The 20,149-nt window shown below is 32.2% G+C and overlaps 1 protein-coding gene across 6 annotated transcripts in view; it reads left to right on the forward strand.

Moving 5' to 3' along the window:
* The window catches only part of STXBP5L (syntaxin binding protein 5L), a 381,900-nt gene that overhangs the window by 309,155 nt on the left and 52,596 nt on the right, over positions 1-20,149 (forward strand). For 4 of the 6 annotated variants that reach the window (XM_025475838.3, XM_025475854.3, XM_049105505.1 and 1 more), the window contains 2 exons: positions 3,791-3,856; positions 10,390-10,482. In XM_025475838.3, the coding sequence (XP_025331623.1) occupies positions 3,791-3,856; positions 10,390-10,482 (159 nt within the window). The remainder of the gene's footprint in view (positions 1-3,790; positions 3,857-10,389; positions 10,483-20,149) is intronic. The other 2 variants (XM_025475864.3, XM_025475881.3) reach the window with 1 other exon arrangement.

Genomic DNA, 20,149 nt, shown 5'->3' on the forward strand with positions numbered 1-20,149 from the left:
GTGAAGGTAAGTAGCCAAAAAGAAGATAAAATAAAATACTAAAAAATATTTTATTTTCTTGGGCAGCCCGGGTGGTTTAGCACTGCCTTCGGCCCAGGGTGTGATCCTGGAGATGAGAGATTGAGTCCCACGTCAGGCTCCCTGCATGGAGCCTGCTTCTCCTTCGGTCTGTGCTTCTGCCTCTCCCTCTGTGTCTCTTATGAACAAATAAATAAAATCTTTAAAAAATTTTTATTTTCTCAAAGGACAGAAAAGAGAAATAATGGAAAAAAGACAGAAGGGCAAACTGAACAAAAAAAAAGTAGACATAAACATAACCATATATAGCCATTATAGCCATATAATGGCTATACTAAATGTAAATGAAACAAACATCACATCACCCACCCACCCCAATAAAGGGCAGAGATTGTGAGACAAAATTTAATGTTGTCTCTATATGTTGTTTATAAGAGATACACTTTAATTATAAAAACATAAAGAAATAGATTGACAGTAAATGAAGGGAAAAATAATTTTATCAAAATGCTAATCTCAAGAAAGCTATCATGAGATAAAGTGGACATCAAGACAAGGAGATAGATAGGCAATTCCAAATTAGAAAAGAATCACTTTATTTGAAAGGTATATAAAATCCTATACAGGTACAGACCTAATAAGAGATATTGAAAATATAGAAAGCAAAAAAGGAAATGAAAGAAATAGATAAATATACAATCATAGCTACGAATTCATCATTTCTCCTCAGTAACTGATCAAATAGGCAAAAATTGTTAAGTATATAAAAACCTTAAGCAACTCTCAACCTAAATTGGCCTAACTGACATAAAGAGACATCTGCACCATACAAAGGAAAATATGCATTTTTCAAGTGGACCTGTAATATTCACAGGCATAGTGGATTCTAAAGGACTTATATCAGGCAGAAGATGTTCCTTGATCATAAAAAAGTTAGAAATTAATAACAGAATATGTATTAATGTCCCCAAATATTTGGAAATTAAGACTATCTCATGGCTTAAAAAACAAATCACAGGGAAATTTTTAAATACTTTCGAACTGCAAGTATAAACACAAAATACCAAATTTGTGAGATGTTGTTTATTATTTAAGGGTAAGATTTAGAACATTAGTAGTTATATTAGAAAACAAACGATATCAAATCAATAAACGTTGCTAAGACACTAAAAAAAGAATAGTGTAACACAAAGTAAACAGAAGGAAAGGAATAGTGACAGAAGTGAATGAAATAGAGAGCAAACTATGAGTAGATCAACAAAATCACAAGATAGTTCTTAAAAAAAATTACTAATAACTGTAAAACCCTCATAAGATTGATCCAGAAGGAAAAAAGTAACCAATAAATGAAAAAAGGAATATCACTATGGATTTTCTACAGACATCAAATATAATAAAGACTATGAACAACTATATGCCTATAAATTGACAGAATAGATGAAATTAAGAGATTTCTTGAAAGAAAAAATTATATAACTGACACCAAACACATTGGAAAATATAAATAGCCTCCTATCTTTTAAAAAAAATTGTATTCAAAATTGAATAGCCAAAACAAAGAAAACTGCAGAGTTCAAATAACTTCACTGATTAATTCTATCAAATATTTAAGGAGGAAAAAACACTAATCTTATGTAAACAACTAAAGGGAATAGAAAAAAAGAGGGATATCTTCCCAATTGCTTATTTGAGGCCAATCCAATCAGAAGACAGATTGTTGGACTAGATTTTTTTTAAAATCAAGATTTAATAAGAACCAGGTGGAAAACCAGAGAGAAAATAGAAGACTTGAAAAATGCTGTGATCAAAAACCTCTATACTGAAATCTACAAACTACTGCAGAAAGAAAATTTTAAAAGATCATTTATTTAATGGAGGAGAACAGCATCTTTATGGGTTGGGAGACTGAATGTTTTTTAAATGTTTATTCTTCCAAAATTATCTTGGATTTATTACAGTCCAATAAAAATTTGGCATATCCTCTTGTAGAAATTGACAAATTGATTCTGAAATTTATTTGGAAGTGCAAAGAATCTGAGATGATTAAAACACTCTTGGAAAGAAAAAGTTGGAGTATATTACTACCTGACTTCAAGATGTACTATAAACCTACATTAATTAGTGTGGTAATCAAAAAAAGATAGGCAAATAGGGGCACGTGGGTGACTCAATGGTTAAGTATCTGTCTGCCTTTGGCTCAGGTCATGATCCTGGGGTCTTTGGATTGAGTCCTGCATCAGGCTCCTGGCAGGGAGCTTGCTGTGTCCCTCTGCCTGTGTCTCTGCCTCTCTCTCCATGTCTCTCATGAATAAATAAAATCTTAAAAAGAAAAAGATAGGCAAATAAACCAATGACTACAGAATATAACGTCCAGAAATAAACCTACACTTATGTGGCAAATTTATTTTTTACTAAGGCACTAATAAAAATCAGTGAAGAAAGGAAGATCTTTTTAAACAAATTACAATGGAAAAACTGGACAAACATATAGGGGAGAAGTGGACCTTAATCTTTTCACACTACAATCAACATTAATTTGAGATGAAATATAGTCCTAAAAATGAAAGCTGAAAATTAAAAAGCTTCTTAAAGAAAACAATGTCTTCATGACCATGGAGTAGGCAAAGATGACTCACATAGGAATTCAAAAAAATTACAAAAGAAAAAAATGATAAATTGTCCTTCAAAGAAATAAATCTGATCATCAAAAGACATTTCATTTTCACTAAGAAAATGACAAGACACATGGGAAGAAAATATTCACAATACCTACTTCCAACAAAAAAACTCTTAAATATATAAAGAATTCTATTCAAGCTTTGGCACTAGCTTAGTTCTGTAACCTTAAAACAGTTTAAACTCTGAACTGACAGTTTCTTATCTGTAAAACATAAAAGTTGGGCTAGAATACCACAGCAGGTGTTTTCTGAAATTCTATGATTTTTTTGAATTCACAGCAAGTTTATTGATACAAATTACATAAAGGAGGTGGTGGCAAGGAATATGAACAAAGATCGTTTTGGTAATTAACAATAGCCCTTAAGTACTTCTGGGTAGGGAGATTTACATCAAAGTAGAAACTCTGAATATTTAATTATAAAGAAAAAGTATACAAGAATCTCTAACAAGGATAGGAAAACCATATTAAGGATATTTTACAAATACCATAGGAATGCAGGCTGGCAGATAATGAGAATTATAAAATGTTTATTTACCTATTGTGCCTATCCTTGTATTTATCAGTAGAGTGATGGAATATTAAAAATAAGAGAAAAATGTAGTGATTATAAGAAGGAATTTGATACCATCAAATCACTTAATATGTACTATACAACACTGCCTTTTTATAACTAAGTATAATACTTAAATTTGTAGCATCCCCTTAATGTTCTTTATAAAAGCCAGTAAGCATTTCTTTTGAAAGTAGAAGATTTGATTAGATCTTTCTAAAAAATCCCTTAGGAGTTGTATTATTTTTGGCCTATTTTCAGATGAAACTAGGTCATCTATTAAAGTAGCTGTTTTGCATGAAAAAAATTAAAAATATTTTATATTTTCTACCATTATGTTCAATTACTCCTTGTATATCTGTTAGTTATTGCTCCTTATTGTACCTGGTATCATTTATTGAAACAAATTTTCAGAATCATTATCATGAGACAGAAAAGTTTTCACAAGGGAAGAAAAACCTTTTTAAACTTTCAGGAATAAATAAGAATTATCTACAAAGTGTTAGCAAAATTTATCTCATTTCTTATCATTTCACTTTCAGGTTTAACTGAGCTAAATGACAGTCCAGTTCCCCTGGAACTTGAGCGCTGCAAGTCTCCCACTTCAGGTAAACATGAATGGTACCTTTCAGTCTTCTGGTAATTCACTGCAGTAATATACTGCTTTATTTTCATAATTCTTACAATGTGAAATTCATAATTTTAGTAATTGTAATTTAGTTTCTGAAATTTAATCATAAGTAAATTTCATTCTATAATCAATTAGAGGGATGCCTAAGTTGCTCAGTGATTGAGCATCTGCCTTTGGCTCAGGACATGACCCCGAAGTTCTGGGATTGAGTCCCACATTAGGCTCCCTGCATGAAGCCTGCTTCTCCCCCTGCCTGTGTCTCTACCTCTCTGTCTCTCATGAATAAATAAAATTTTAAAAAATAATAATAAAATCAATTAGAAATAAATGTCTTTAAAAATATTTTTGGCTTCCCAAAAAATTAAGACCAAAGTTATGAGTGCACTACTAAAGAGACATTTTAAGGGAAGATTTTTTTTTTCACAGATGTATAAATAATGCTAAGTAAAAATTGGTAATGTTATACAGAAACTCTGTCTTCTTATACTAGAATTGAATCAGTAAGAGAATGTGAGTATAAAGATTCCTAGAGGGATGTTTGGGTGGCTCAGCGGTTGAATGTCTGCCTTTGGCTCAGGGCATGATCCTGGAGTCCCACATCGGGCTTCTTGCATGGAGCCTGCTTCTCCTCCCTCTGCCTGTGTCTCTGCCTCTTTGTCTCTCATGAATAAATAAAAATCTTTTAAATAAAGATTCCTAGGAATAAGTCTTTAAGGCATGCAAAAAAATGTTAGTAGTAGAAATTGTTGGGTGTTATGAATGGTTAGCTTATTTTTTAAAATTTATTTACCTGATCTTTCTCCAATGCATAAATATGTAAATTTTAAGCAAAAATGTTAGGTACATCCTTGATATTGAACTATAGATGTGTTTTCATAGAGAATTGAAAATTTTTTATTTTAACTTCACACAAATATATAAACATTTAATACCTTATAAAGGAATTAATTCTGTCTTTTAGAAAATCATTTAGAACTATGACATTTCCTCAATTTACTGTCTTAAGAATTGTTAGTTGTTTATCTTTATTCTTCAGGAATGTAGGCTACATAGAATTTAGTTGTGTCATGTGTAAATTTTTGTTTTAATCATATCTATTTAGTCTTTATTTTACTGCTTTTATTTTAAACATGATCCCATACATTTTATCCTTTCTTCGGCATTTCTATTGGCACCATCCTAATTTAGGCATTTGTTACTCCACCTTTAGTATATCACAAAAATGTTCTAACATGTGTCTCTGCTATTCATCTCTCAGTCTTACAATTCATTTTGCATATCAGGTTGTAATATTAATCTCCTTAAAATATTACTTTGATATTTTCTGTTAGAAATCTTCACTAGAAGTTCAATATTCTATATCAATTTAAATAACTTCACTTTAAATGTCAAAAAGAAATGGAATTTAAAGTCTCCCCTCCTACCCTTCACCATATACTGTCTTTATCCTTTTTTACTTCCTTTTTGGAAAAAAAAAAAAAAAACAGCTACTTTCTTATTTATCCTTTCAGTTTGTTTGTAAACAAACCAAAAAGACATGTATTCTTTTTTGCTTCCTGTTTCGTACACAAGTAGTATATGAATTACACCATACTTTGATTGTTTCACTTTACTATGTATCTTGTCTTTCCATTTGATTACATAATGATAGTTGTATGATATTTAATTGCATGTACCATAACTTAGTCATTTTACCAATTAAAGGACACTTGATTTGCTACCAAACTTCTTCCATAGCATATAATGCTACAGTGACTAACACTTGTACATTCATTTTAAATGTGTACAGGTATATTTAGAAGATAAATTCCTAAATTTGGAGCTAAGTCAGAGTGTATGCCTATCTAATCTTTATAAATTCTCCCAATTTTCTCTCCTTCCAGCAACAAATATTGGTTATTTTTTTAATTTCGTAAGTCTGTTAGGGAATAAAGGATGTGTCCATGTAGTTTCTTTCAATTTACCTCTCATGAAAGTGATATTGAATACCTTTTCAATTGTTTAAGAATTCTTTAATATTTTTTTAGTAAATCACCTATTCATACAATTTGCCCATATTCTATAGGTTTATCCCTTTCATATCAATTTTATTGCCTCTTTACAAATTAAGATTACCCTTTTATGAGATCCAAATATTTTTCTCAGCTTAACTTTGCTTGTGGTAGCTCTTCTGCATTCAGATATTTCTTTTAAGAACTTCTTTCTTTATGCCAGACAATTTAAATACTATTGGAGTCAACCATTTTTTAATTTTGGTAGAATTCTCCCATCAAGTCATTTAGCCTTTATAATTATTTTGTGTTTTCATATTCTCTGTAAAGAAAACTTTTCATTATGGAAATTTTCTAACAATGCTCAAATGTATCATATGCAAAGATTGTGGTTCTCTATTTAAGCTAGTTAATAGTCGATCTATTTTTCTGTTTTGTTTTTTTTTTTTTAACCTGAATAGAAGGTTTAGTGGGTTTGGGGCTTTTAATTTCTGCTTTTAACTTTATTAGTTCCCTCCTTTGCTTTCCTTATTTTTCACTGTTCCATTTTTGTTGTTGTTGTGGTAGATGCTTCATTCATTCATTTCTTACATTGATATTATTTCTTTATAAATAAGATTAAATTTCCATTGAACTCTACACTATATGTGTCATAGATTTTGATAAATTGTGATTTCATTCTCAGTGTTTTCCATAGAGTAAGCAATTTATGTCTTTACCTGAGTTACTTAATGTTAACTTGTAGCATTAAGTAGATATAAGTGCTACCTTAATGTTATTGAAGCCTTTCATGTTCTTTTTTGATTACTTGTCAAGAATAAAGGAAAATTAAAATACTGTATAATAATGTTTCTATTTTTCCTTATATCTGCTGTGTTAAAAATATTCATGTGTAGATATTTAAAAATACATCCACAGAAAGTACATCTTGTACCATTAATCACCATTGTTCATTTCATATTATATCTTTTTCACCTGAATTCCACTTTGTTTACTATGATACCACAACTCTTGCTTTTTTTACTTGGAATTTTTTTGTATACCTTGGTCTTGCCTCTTTAGGAGTAAACTTTTTAAACTAAGGTATAATATGAAATGTCTCAAGAACTCAGAAATCTCCCTCATGCCTCTCAGCCACTTATGCCCACACAAAGGTACCTACTGTTTTGACTTTTAACCATAGAATTGTTTTGTGGGATTGAGACTCTCATACAAATGGAAACCTACATTATTTACTCTTGCCTCTTGCTAATTTTGTTCAACATTATATATATTATATTCAGTTGCATTCCTGAATGATTTGCATTTTTGTGTGATCTTCCCTTATATGAATATATCTATTTATGCATTTTATTGTTGCTGCACATTTAGGTGGTTTTACTTTGGCGCTATTTTAAGTAAAGCCGTTATGACCAATCTTGTAAAACTTTTAATGCAAATATAAACTCATTTTCGTTGTACATAGTATCTGGGAGTGAATTTTGGGGGTCATAGGGTATGTCTGTGTTCAGCTTCAGTAAATACTACTTTTTCAAAATGGTAGGTCCAGTTTTATTTCCAGTGATAGTCTATAAAAAAGTTTTACTTGTTCCACATGAATCTTTCAGCAAAGTTTTTAGTTTTATTTTTAGAGGTCTTGCACACCTTTCACTGGCTTTATTCCTTGGCATCTGGTGTTTTTATATGCTGTAAATTTTTTACATCTTTTTCTTAAAGTTTGTGGCTGTAATATAAAAGTGTAATTAGTTTTTGTATATTGACTTCAAATCCAGAAAACTGGATAAATTCTAATAATTTGTAAATACTTTTGGATTGTCTATTAAATTATGTCCAGTGTTAAAATGACAGTTCTCTTTCTTATTTCTAAAGGAAAAGATTAGCTGGGACCTCCAATAGAATATTGAATATATGTGGTGTTAGCAAACATCTCTTCCTTCTTCCCATAATTATGATAATTATTATAGGTTTTTAGTAGACATCTTGCTGTTAGCCTTCTGCATCTAATATTTCTTTTTTCACTAATATCAGAGCAAATCTGGAAACATCACAACCACCACTTTTTTTTTTTTTTTTTTGCAAAGCAGAGTCAGGACTTTGCATGCAATGAAGTAGGTTGCTTCAAAGCAGGAAGGCTTTGGCTACTTTTTTGTTAGGTTGCTTAGGACAGAAATAATTGGCTGTAAGATTCACTTATCACTTCAGTGCCCTTTTTGAGGCTGGTTTGTTGGACAGGGCCCACTCTTCTTTAGTAGCAATTCATAATTGAGGAATGAGAGATTTTTCTTATTACAGCTTTTAAATCATTATAGATTTGTTAAAATGTATGAAATTTATCCTTCTGGGAACAGTGCCAACAAAGTTTATTTTATCTTAAGAAAATTGGAAATATTATTTGCATATTCCATTCATTTACCATGCAAAAGACAAATAATTGTGTTTATCAAGGAGTCTTTGTAAGCCCACAACAGAGTATGTGCCCAGTGCTATTCCTAGAATACCCCAGTAACACATATACGTAACATTACATTCTGTCCTCTCTTCCTATTGTAGGAATCACTGTATCTAGATTATCAGGAAAGGTATAGTTAGGGTAAATGCAGACTTTTTAGCCCAATCTCATAAAACTAAAATGTAACTGAAAAAAGTGCATTTAAGATTTTTAACAGTAAAAAAAAAAAAAAAAAGATTTTTAACAGTAGTTTATAAAACTCATGAAGCCTATTATCTCTAAAGATAGAAAGAAATGAAAATATCAACAGTTAAAATGTTTAGAAAATTTATGAAGAACCAAATCAATATATGTTATTAAGGAAAACTGGAATATATGTAATATATTTAACTTTTGAAAAATTAAGAAAAACAGCCATGCCTCCTAATGTCTCCTTGATTCATACACTAAGAAACAGTTCACTTCACTAGGTCTGATTAACAATGGCAATTATTATGTTTGTATCTGAATAATCTCCCCTTTTTCACGTATATAAGACATTTAAAGAACCAATACTATTCTTGCCTTCTCTTTATTTTTTTCCTTAATGCAGTGGTTCTCAAACATAAGCCTATATCAGAATCATGTGAAGAATTTGTTAAAACACAGAGATTCTAATTGAACAAGTCTAGACTGGGGCCTCAAATTTTGCATTTCTACCAACTCCCTACATAATGCTAATGTTTCTGGCCTCTTAACCACTTGAGAACCATGGCTCTTTGAAGTTTTTACAATATTTTTTCAATACTTACCTTCTCAGTATCTATTTTGTGATCTCAAACCTTCAACCCTTTAAAGTCTGATTAAAACATTGATGCAAATAGCTGAGCAGGAATGTTTGGTAATTAGGCAAGCCAGAAACCAATAATCGTTCTGTAACTCTGATTTTCTACATGGATCTCAAACTCCCATTAGCCATAAAAACTGCAAGTAAAATAAAGTTTAAGACTAGTAAATATTTATTTGAGGAGGAATTGGAAACTGAAAGAATCCCAGTGAGCCAACTGGAAAGCTGATGTTATCAACTCCCAGGATAATATAACCATTTCATATTACTTATTCATTCACTCAACTATTCAAATAATTTTCAGTATCTACAGTTATGTAGATATTATCTACTGAGAATAAATGAACAAACGAACCTACTCCATGCCAAATGCATCTGACAGTCTATCTGCAGAAACCAACATTAAACTAGTAATTTTACAAATAGTTGTTTTCTCTTAAAGCTGGATAACCCTTTTTCATTCACCAGGTAAGGTTGTGCAGTTTGAGTACTATATAAATATACCTCCCAAGGGGATGAGCAAGAACTAACATTCAGCCCTAGTTCCATTATCTGGAACAGAACTGCAGTCCCTAAAGGAAACAGACCCTTTTTCTTTGGACAAAGAATTGAAAACTAACCAAGCCCTCAACTGTAGAGTTATATCTGCCCACAAGATGTGCATTTTTCTAATTTTTCCTTCTTGAAGATGTGCCTTTAAAAATCATTTGCTCAGATGAACATATTTTTCTAGGTTAGCATCAGGGTTCTAGTACTGCTGCTACCAATATAGCCATCAATCCTTGTGATTCTCACTGTCCACAATGATATACTTACTATGCTATTAAGGTCAAGTTAAGGCTAGGGTGATAAAAATATGTATCTTTATTAAAATATGTTTACTTAGGTATCTTTAGTAAAGATATCTTTATTAAAATATCATAAAGGCTAACATCACAAAATACTAACAAAGAAATAACCATCTCTGTTGTTTTCAAACCTGGGTTAGAACTAGGTCTTATAGCCTAGCTTGAATGCTCCTTCTGTCTGGTTCTACATTTCTGGAACCCCACTATATCTTCCAAAGAAGAAAGCTTCTTCCCTCCAAATAGACCTCTGTTGGGACGGCACCAAAATACTCAGATAAAGGCACAAAACAGAGAGCCTTCCAAACAGTTATCATGAAATTCACCTCCAAGATAAAACTTCTGGGTTCACTTGGGCTAAGAAATTAAATGCCAAAGTCTTTTATTCCCTTCCTTTAGGACTTGCTACCAGAACTCCTGAGGGAGCACCAGGCTTTTATAGGAATGAAATACCAGCTGTGAAACAGAGGAATCAAGTACATCACTTGCCAGGTGAAAGTGAAAATCTTTTTTTTGAACAAACAAGTTTTTCATATCTCTACAATTTTCTGGACTACACAATTTTTCTCAAATGCTTTATTCTTATTTGTGCTGAAAATATAAGTCCCCCCATGGTGAATGAAGACAAAATTCCCTGGAATAAAGTAGGAATTCCTAAGGCTTCTATGATTTTGTAATATTCTATATAATTTTGATAGTTATTTTTCTACCTTAAGTCTGAATACTTTTATCAGACCTAAAAAAATACGAGGGAACCAACAGAGAACTCAGGGAAACTTAAGTGCCAAAAAGTAAAGTGGTTTTGTAAAAATGCTTTTGTAATACAATAACTTTTTGGAATACAATAAAATATTACCTATGATCACAAACTACCAGGATGATCATGGAAATTCCACAAGAGAATTGCCTCAAAGGGGCAATGTTCTCTCAGAAATAGTGAGCAGAAAGGAAAGTCTTATAATCTGTTTTATGCAGAACTGTTGAATATTTGTTGCTATTCAGAGAGGCCAAATCAAAATCGAACACAGGTTGCACAGCTTCCTTCAATTAGGCATTCATTACAAAATGGTTATGACCAGATTTGCAATTTTAAGAAGCATAAATTCCCAATGTTCTAGATTCCAAATGAAGTTAGTAAACAAGAAACCTAAAAATAATTGTTACCCACAATTTTTCAAACCTAGTTTCTTTTTTTTCTTACATCACCCCTGGGATAGGCTTTTTGCTGAGGAGAAAACTGACAGAGTATTTAAATAAGTAGAGCTAGAATTCCAGCTTAACCTTTATAACATTTTGTTATAAAGCCTATGCTTTTTCCTGGTTTTCATTTAAAAAATGAGAAAAAGAAATATAAGAATTGCAAAAAACTTATCACAGTTGAAACTAAAGGACAGCCAAACAGTGACAAAGTTGCTAAGTTATGAAGAGGATGTTTTAAAAAAAATTCAAAAAAACTTAATATACTTTTTAGTTTTTATAGTTCATAGAATCAACAAATTATCATATTTTGAATTTATTAAGCCTTGTTTGCTAAAAATTGTAATCAATATTGATATAGTACTTTAAAGCAAACAAAGTATTTTTCATATGTATTATCTTATTCAATCCTATAGCAACCCTGTAAGGTTAGTATAGTTCTCATTTTACACAAGTGGAGAAAGTATGACTAAGGAAAAATTTCATAACTTGACCAAGATTAACCTATTAATAAATGGCTTAGTCTGAACCAGCCCAAATCTTCAGATTTCAAGGTCCTTTGATCCCAAATGATTTGTCCTTCTATTTTATGCACTTAAAAAAAGTGTGTTGAAGAAGTAGTTTTCTCTGGGAGTTTATAGTTCAAGGTAAACAAGAACAGAAATAAAGCTTCATAATCCTTTAACTCTTGTTCATGCAACACTAATAAATCACTAATTCATTAATACTGTCCAGATAGAATTATAATACATATTTTAATATAGCAAGAAAAGTAGAGTCATGACATAAAACATTTTTTTTTTATGCTGGGGCAAATTCAAATAAAGATTCTTCTTTGCCTGACTTTATGTTAGTCCCTTCATAAAAGGCGGGGCAGGGAGGGGTGGTAATATAGAAGTATGTAGGCCTTTCAGGGCTCTACCATAGTATGGTGACTCTAAAATTGTGTGGTGTGTGTGTGTGTGTGTGTGTGTGAGAGAGAGAGAGAGAGAGAGAGAGAGAGAACTATACCTATATATGTACCAGGTGCTTTGTTCTAAGTTTCTAGCTTAGGGGAAGATAGAGACAAGTGAAATTCATTACTATGTTCCAAACAGTAAATGAAACAAAACACAGATAAATTTTATAAACATTTCAATCTAAATGTTTAGTATTAGATTTATTTTGCAGAAGACATCTAGGCCGACACAATTGGTATCTGCTATATCATATATAACATACCTATTGGGCTGCTTACTGGAAAGTAAGCTGCTTTGGAGTCTGGGAAATTTCAACCTACCTGCTGTTCCTACCATTATACCTTTAGCCAAGTTTCTCAACCTTAACTTTATGCTAATTTACAGAACATAAATTCTCAATAAAATATAGTAGCAGTTATTATAAAAATAGTAACAAACATCAATGGCCTAAAGAGACTGAATCTGATCTCCTTGGCCATTCTAATTTCCAGTATCAGTTGTAGCTTAGCCGTTACAAAGTAGAAATCCTCCATTGGAAATCAAAAGGTCAATCCAGTTGTCTCTAACCAAGAAACAACTAATCAAAAGCTTTGAATTAGAAAGTTCTAGCCTACCTCTTTATGTATTTCCCATTAAAGTGATAAGCCACATTCAGACTGATTCAGAGTTTGTTCTGTTCCTAAAAATGTGATTCAATTGTGGCACCACAGAGGGTTTTTGTACATATTATATTTATTTTTTTAAGGTTTTATTTAAATTTGTTAGATAACATAGTGTAGTATTAGTTTCATGTGTATAATATAGTGATTCAGCACTCCCATGCAACACCCCATGCCCATCACCTAAATAACCCATTTCCCCAACAATCTCCCCTCTGGTAACCATCAGTTTGTTCTCTATTGTTCTGAGTTGTTTGAAGCCAATACAGCATTCCTCTGATGAGTCAGGCTGCAGTTTCCATTGACTTTGACTTGAATTAGGAGTTAGGAAAAAAACACGTGAATATACATATGACTGAAGGATCTGATGCACTGAAGATACCTGAAACCCCTAGCCAAAATACTTTTGTAATGCCGGAAGTTCTGTTCATATTTAGGGCTGAGCATATGACCTAATTCTGTCATAAGCTATGCTAAGCCACTAGACGACCCTGCCTCATTAGTGTAACTGAGCCTGAATTTGGAAGTAGAAAAGTCTAGAATAGAGAGAACATAGTCTTGCAAAGGTTGTATAACAACCCAAAATTTGATTTTTTATATACCTTTAAAGATTTCTATGAGGACTATTTAAACAAGATATCAAGAATGTTGTAGGAGAAATAGTTTTCATTGAATAGGATATTGGAGTAAATGATCTCTAAGATTCCTTTGAGCAAGATTCTCTTTTTTGTGCAGTGTGCTGAGCCAGTGAGTAGTGAGAAGTTTCTATTAAACATTTTCTCCCCTTCAATATGTAATGGCACTGTGCCTATGTTAGAGAACAGTAAAAATTAAGAAATTCAGAGAGCCACATTCCCAAGAGCACATTATAAGGGGTTAATATGTATGGTTTCCATTCTATACATTTCCAAGAAGAATTGCCTCATACTTCCTCTTGCCTTACTCATCTTCCAACTCAGATTCCTCAAGTGTTCACGTGTAACATATTTCTCTAACACTTGAACATACTTTGTTTAGCCCTCTTCAGAGTAACTCCTCACCTCGTATCCTGACTTTACTGTTTTTTTCAACATTTATTCAGCAAATACTCATTGTACACCTACTCTATGTCAATACTTTATTAGGTTTTGGGAATACAACTTCCACCTTTGGAGAACTCAGTTTCAGGATGTTAATGAGTAGCAGAGTAAAAAAAAAAAAAGTCAAATGTAATAAAATGTGATGTGTTATAAAGGAAATGTGCACAAGGGGCTATGAAAGTTAGGATAATAGCACCAGATGAAGCCTTAAGTTTGAGGCTACATTCAGAAAGGAGGTGATTTTTGAGTGGTCTTGAAGAACAAGTAAAAGTTTACTAGTTGTCTGGACACAAAGATCCATCCCCTCCCCCAAAAGAGTGTACTAGGTGGGCAAGAGAATCATCCTGTACATGAATAATAGACACCTATTATTAATATTTTTATTAAAGTTTCCTAATTAATACCACCATCAAATCATTCCCTTTCCCTCCTTCGGTTATACTATTGAAGATGGGGGTTTGTGAGAGGACTCCAGTTTTCAGGCTTTCTACAGAAAACCAAAAAGAGGTAACAAAATTGAGAAGGAGATCCAAAAAACTAGAGCAGATTTGGGAGCCAGAGTAAGTTAGATACTAGAATTTTCCATCAGAAAGAATAGCAGGACGGCATGTGATATTGTGGTCTTTGTCATGCTCTACATATCTGGGCTTACTAACCAATAGGCAGGAACCAATTTGCCCTCTTTTTGAAAAGATCTTTGTAATCCATTTTAAAAATAATTAATACTATATAGATATGTTGAAATACTGTAGTTTTTAAAAAAGATTTGAGAGAGAGAGAGAACGATCAGGGGAAGGGGCAGAGGGAGAGAAAATTCACAAGTTGACTCCTCCCTGAACATGGTGCTCATCCAGAGGCACAATCCCAGGACCCTGAGATCATGACCTGTGCCAAAACCAAGAGTTTGCTGCTTAACCAACTGAGCCACCCAAGTGCCCCAAAATACTGTTTTAAAAAACAAAATAGAAACAAGATAAATTATGAAACAAACCCTTCCATTATAATCAGTTATTTAAAAAATTAAATGCTGGATGCCTGGGTGGCTCAATGGTTGAGCACCTGCCTTCAGCCCAGGGCGTGATCCTAGAGTCCTGGCCTTGAGTCCCACATTGGGCTCCCTACATCAAGCCTGCTTCTCAGTCTATGTCTCTGCCTTTCTCTCTCTCTCATGAATAAATAAAATCTTTTAGAAAATAAAAATAAATTGAGAGATTATTCTAAATATGGAACACACACAGGATTGGGTGTGTGTGAATTTACAAAATATATTTGAACTGTGAATTTACAAAATATATTTGCAACCTCTAATGAAGCATATTACATATATTCAGTTGGCCATATTTTGACATAAATAACTTTTTGCTTGTGCTAATTCTAAACCCAAATTACTAAAATTTGATTTCCTGGTTGCCCCTTAATCTTAATAGGATTACCTTTAATGTCTTTTCATAGGAACATTTGCCTGTTGCTATTATTTATATTAGAATGATAATACTTAGATTTCCTTTTACAAGTAGTTTAGCATGGAATTTAGTAGTCAGTAAATGACAGCCCACAGACCAAATCCATCTTGCCATCTATTTTAGTATGATTTGTGAAATAAGAATGGGTTTTTATTTTTAAATAGTTGGGGGGGAAATCAAGAAATGATATTTCATGAAACATAAAAAATACATTTAAGTTTATAATATATTTAGGTTTTCTAAAAACCATTATAAAATGTATTCTAATCATATTCCAGCAGAAACACTAAAGATTATATCAAGAATGTTATTTGACAGATAAGATTAAGCTACAAGATTAAGTGACAAATTGATGAAGGGATTTTTTTCCCAAACATATTTTTAGGTGGCCAAATTCAGAAATCTGTGGGCCAGGTTTTCTGATTTTAAATTGAATATTCTTTCTACTCTGCAATCTGCATTTTTATTTTAAAAATAACATTCCTGGGGTGCCTGGATGGCACAGTCAGTTAACCATCTGCCTTCAGCTCAGATCATGATCCTGAGGTCCTGGGATTGAGCCCCATGTCAGGCTCCCTGCTCAGTGGGGAGCCTACCTCTCGCTATCCCTCTGCTACTCCCTCTGCTTGTGTGCTCTCAAATAAATATTTTTAAAATAAAAAATAAAATAAAATAACATTCCTATTTGTAAAGAAAAATCACTTACTAGAAGGTATAATTGATGGTATCAATTAGAGTCTTCAAGTATAAAGTGACAGAAAAGATGTCTAACATGATTTCCCCTTATGCATTCCTATGATAACATGCATTCCAGTTCAGTATTTTGAAATACCCAATGTAAAATTATTAACAGATAATGACGAAAGCTTTTAAATAAATTATATACTTTTTCTTGGTTTATTTAAGCATTTTCTGATATCTTGATTTATAATATAATTAAATTCATTTTCAAATATCTTTTATTTTTCAAGATCTTATCTACTGAATTTAACATTGTACCCTTCAATATTGAAGTCATGTCATCTGCCATTGGCATGGTAAAGTTTCCTTGACTGTATCATATAGATCTGTAATAGAATTTTCTTTCTATTTCAAAAAAAAATATTGAGAGCTTTAGCATCAGTTTTTACCCTGGTCAGTTATTTATGAGTTCAAACATTTGTTGCAATATTTCTTTGCCTATTAGATTTATCCAAAATGACTTTTTGGTTCTTCCCAAATTAAACAAAAAAATCACTTCTCATACCACATGTGAAAAAAAAAACTATGCAAATACTTAATTATCTGCTGTAAGAACAATTGCTTTTCTCATGTTTCGGTTTGCATATTAAATATTTACTACTGAATGACCAATTAACATCGAACAGTATTTCTGCTTCTATACATGCTCACTAAATATAATGCTCATCAGGATTTAATAATTATACTGTAGCACATACTGTTCCCCCACACTCCTCTTTAATTTTATGTAATTAACAACTGCCTTTTTCCTTTTTCTGTTGTTTCAGTTAAAGGATCAAGAAAGTTAAGTCTGCCAACAGATCTTAAGGCTGATCTTGGTACGGTACGCCAACAATCTAAGTTTTCTTATATTCATTTGGCTGAACATTTTTACCAACAAGTCCATGAATAACAAGTTTCCTGGATGGCAGTGTTTGATGGCTTTCCAAAAAGGCTTTTTTAAAAATCACCATACAGTTCTGTTGGCAGCATTCAACATTTCATTTGTTAACAATCATTTTACAAAATTATGTTTGATAAATCATTACACACCAAGAAATATAAGGTTTCATTTCTTTTTAGCATGAAAATGTTTTTGAACATTGAATAATCGGGCATATGGATCCTACCTTTTGTGACTATAATCATGTAAATGAGCATCATTTTTTTCCCAGAATTATTTTCCCTATTCTGTATATTAGTATTATTTAGAATTAATACTACTTAACAACAAAAATGCCTGATACAAAAAGAATGGAGTCCTAGCTCTTTTCTTAATTTTAGAAAAGTTACAGGAAAGTTGATTCACTTTCATTTTTTGTGGTGGTCACAGGCTTATTTTTAATTCAAACTCTGAAATAAATAGTGCTTTACAAAATAGACCTTCATAAATTTTTCCTTCAGAACTTTTATCTGCTTGTTCCAGTATAGGGTTTTTTTTTTATTTAATTACCTTTATTTTCATCTCCGTTATTCTAACTTAAATTCATAGCATTAAATCCTGATAATGTCATGGTTAAAATAACAAAAATACAGTAATTAGTCTTTGCATTATTTTTTTAGAGTTTACAAAGCTGCTTCACATACATGATTTTACTTGATTTTCTTAGCAGCTCTTTGAAGTTGCTATTGCTATTCCCAATATTTTTCTTCTCTCTTCAGAGGAGAAACAGATTGTGTTGTTAATAAATGGTAAAGATTTGAAGCTAGATCATAGAATATGTTACCCAAAGTTTATAGAGCATATTCACATACCTCACCTCATTGTATCTAAATTAAATGTTAGACCACAAATAATTACATTTAATATCTAGTTACAGATAATCTTTTATGAATTTGATTAATGCATATTTTATAAATGCAAAGCACTAACATAGTAGGTAGTATTATTATTAGTTCAATATTAAAGAAATTGTTATGAATTAGTATTTTACCATTATAATTGATGATTGATATCAAAGGAAGAATCAACATTATAGTTTTATTTATTGACCTCCTACAATGTGTCAGATACTATGCTAACTGATTTAGATATATTGCCCAAGACAAGGTAATTGATATTGTTCCCACTTTACAAATGAAGAAAAAAGATTCCCAGCCCACTTCTATGTTTATTAGAAATAACAAAGAAAGCTATTAGTTGTAAATCTAATCTGGAGATCAGTTAGCATAGTTGTTATTAATAACCATTAGCATTTTCTACAAATGTTAGTTTCTCAAAGTCTCCCTCCCAACAGCTTCATTCTTGTTATTTTCACACATACTTTGAGCAAAGACAAATGATGAAAACTATATATATAAAATTGTCAAGTGTGTGTCACTTTACTAACAGATTTTTTTGCACTTAAAAGGATTTATAATAAAATTTCATTAAATATCTACTTATAAGTTGTTAATATAATTTCATTTAAAAAAATGAAATTTCCAGAAAAAAACCATAAGGCTTCTAGACAAGGATAAATATTTAAATGTAAATTCTTTCACCTAAAACCTTGCTGTAAAATATACCTGGGTTACTTGTAATATGCTTTAGGAAGATCATTTTCCAGTAGTGTAAAATTCATTAGTGAAGGAGGAAGATGTTTAAGAAGCTACTGCTGAAGGCCAGATGAGGGGCCAAAGTAGAATAACAAATAAAATAAAGAGAAAAGCAGTCCCCATGGGAGAATTTACAACTGGTGGGATTACAAACAGTGAGCAAAACAGTGTTGGTAATGCATAGGAAATAGGAGGAGTCCAGAATGACTAAGGCATGTTGAGAATAGTTCTCATGGAAAATACCTGGTTTGAGAGGAAAGGAGAATGAGGTTGAGTTCTACAGGGACATCCATGTTAACCATCAGTGTGCAATTAGAAATTATTGATAACATTCATCTATATCAAGATATTAGTGACTGTGTACATGAGCTACTCACTAAAGACAAAGGAAAAAATGACAAAGTGTTAGAGAGCTTTAGATACTAATATAACTTCTTTATTATAATAATCCTTAACTGAAGAACAGTGTAACAGTAACAGTAAAATAATAGTAATAGCAGTAAAAACCTCATACAGTAAATACTTATGCAGTTAGAACAGTTAAGTAGTTAGCATTTTATGAGATAATTGCCAGGTTCATGGGAAATTGCTTTATACCTAACATTTTTACATTTAGTGCAAAACTATCTTGTTTCTCATTTTAAAAAAATAGACTTTCTATTTTCCAACAATATTTTTTTCTTAAGATTTTATTATATCTATTCGTGAGAGACACAGAGCGAGAGAGAGGCAGAGACACAGGCAGAGGAGAAGCAGGCTCCAGGCAGGGAGCCCGACGTGGGACTCGATTCTGGGTCTCCAGGATCACGCCCCGGGCTGCAGGCGGTGCTAAACCACTGCGCCACTGGGGCTGCCCATTTTCCAACAATATTTTGAATTAAAAAACCTAAAAATGAATTTTATAGAATTCAAGCCTTTTTTTTTTTTTAAGATTTTATTTATTATGAGAGAGAGAGAGAGAGGCAGAGACATGGGCAGAGAGAGAAGCAGGCTCCATGCAGGGAGCCCCATGTACTCGATCCCGGGACTCCAGGATCACACCCTGGGCCAAAGGCAGAGGATCACACCCTGGGCCGAAGGCAGATGCCAAACCGCTGAGCCACCCAGGGATCCCCCGAATTCAAACCTTATGTGTACATAATCCAGGGGCTGGCACATAACATTATGAATATATTGTTATATATTCACCAAGAATACTATAAGTGAAACACAAACCCCCATAAGCCCGTAAAATAGATCTATTACAAGAGAAATTCCACCCAATGAAAAGATTCATGAAAAGGCCATGGTCAAAGAACTGCAGTGATTATTTATTTGAGTGTAGAACTAAAATCAACAGTGCCAAATATGATTACAAAATATAATGTAAACTTAAAATCTGTAGCAATATAGAAACAATAGTGAAATTCTAAAGTTGAGAGATGGAATGTAGAGAGGAGGTTAGAGTTCCCAACAAAAGAGAATTCTATAGCTAAATTTGGTGGTTAATTGGTGGTAAAGTGAGAACAAAAACAATCAGAGGAAGAAGAATTACACTAATTTCA

Source organism: Canis lupus, chromosome 33 (assembly GCF_003254725.2).
Source record: "Canis lupus dingo isolate Sandy chromosome 33, ASM325472v2, whole genome shotgun sequence".
Lineage (NCBI taxonomy): Eukaryota > Metazoa > Chordata > Mammalia > Carnivora > Canidae > Canis > Canis lupus.